Below are 1,026 nucleotides of genomic sequence, written 5' to 3'. Positions count from 1 at the left end.
AGAAAGGCCGCGGGTCAAGGTGCTCCTGCAGCCGGACCACGGACACCTGCGTCTGTGATTGCTCGCTCGCTCTGCCTGTGTGAGGGTCGGGGGCTGCTATCTGGTGATAGCTTCCGGGCTTTATCTAACCATCCATACACTTCCTCCCCTTCCCTCCCCTTCCCTCCCCTTCCCTCCCTTCCCCTTCTCCTCCCTTCTCTTCCCTCCCATCCCCTTCCCTCCCCTTCCCTTCCCTTCTGATCACAGCAGGAGGTGCCCACCCACAGTCACTGGCCACTGACTTTGCTGACAATGTCCTTCAGGTCTGAGAGGCAGCTGACGGCGACATCCTCACATTTCAAGGTCAGAGAAAGATGAGCTAATTCAAAAAGCAGGAAGAATCTGGAAACAAAGGCAGAGCAGCAAGGCATCACCAGGTGCCGGGAAGATGCCCCCGGCAGCACAGGCGTCCAGTCGTCAGGCACCGAGGCCGGAGTCAGAAGAGAACACAGAGCCCTGGCCGGCAGCTCGGCTGGTGAGAGCGTCATCCTGACACGCCAAGGTCGTGGCTTTGATCCCTGGCCGTGGTACATGCAAGAACCAGTCAGTGAATGTACAGGTAAGCGGGAGACCAAACAATGTTTCTTTCTCTCTAATCTCTCTCTCTCTCTCTCTCTCTATCTCTCTCTCTGTCCAATAAATAATAACTGTTTAAAACAATCTTTATAATAACATTTACGTGACAATGCCAAGGACCTATGATGGCCTGAGCAACTCTGAGAAAGGACCAAGTCAGAGGACAGTCAGTCCTACCTGATGGTGGGACACTACAGACTACCCCAGGAACTGGCCCTGGTGTAAGACAGGCAGGTTTCTCAGCTCTGACATCGGGACGGGGTCATCCTTGCTGGGTGGGGGACCTGTCCTGTGCGTGGCAGGATGCTGAGAGTCCCCAGATAGTGGCAACAGAGTGTCTCCAGACACAGCAAGTGCCCCCGGGACAAGCCCACACCCTCCTGCCCTTCCCCGCACCCCTGTCACTATCCT

The 1,026-nt window shown here is 55.8% G+C and overlaps 1 protein-coding gene across 1 annotated transcript in view; it reads right to left on the bottom strand.

The window, feature by feature from the left end:
- The window catches only part of CFAP46 (cilia and flagella associated protein 46), a 52,853-nt gene that overhangs the window by 45,789 nt on the left and 6,038 nt on the right, over positions 1-1,026 (bottom strand). Inside the window, exon 9 of the mRNA XM_015572532.1 lies at positions 282-381. Coding sequence (XP_015428018.1) covers positions 282-381 — 100 coding nt within the window. The remainder of the gene's footprint in view (positions 1-281; positions 382-1,026) is intronic.

Source organism: Myotis davidii, unplaced genomic scaffold, assembly GCF_000327345.1.
Source record: "Myotis davidii unplaced genomic scaffold, ASM32734v1 scaffold72, whole genome shotgun sequence".
NCBI lineage: Eukaryota > Metazoa > Chordata > Mammalia > Chiroptera > Vespertilionidae > Myotis > Myotis davidii.
This window is presented reverse-complemented; position numbering and strand designations above follow the sequence as displayed.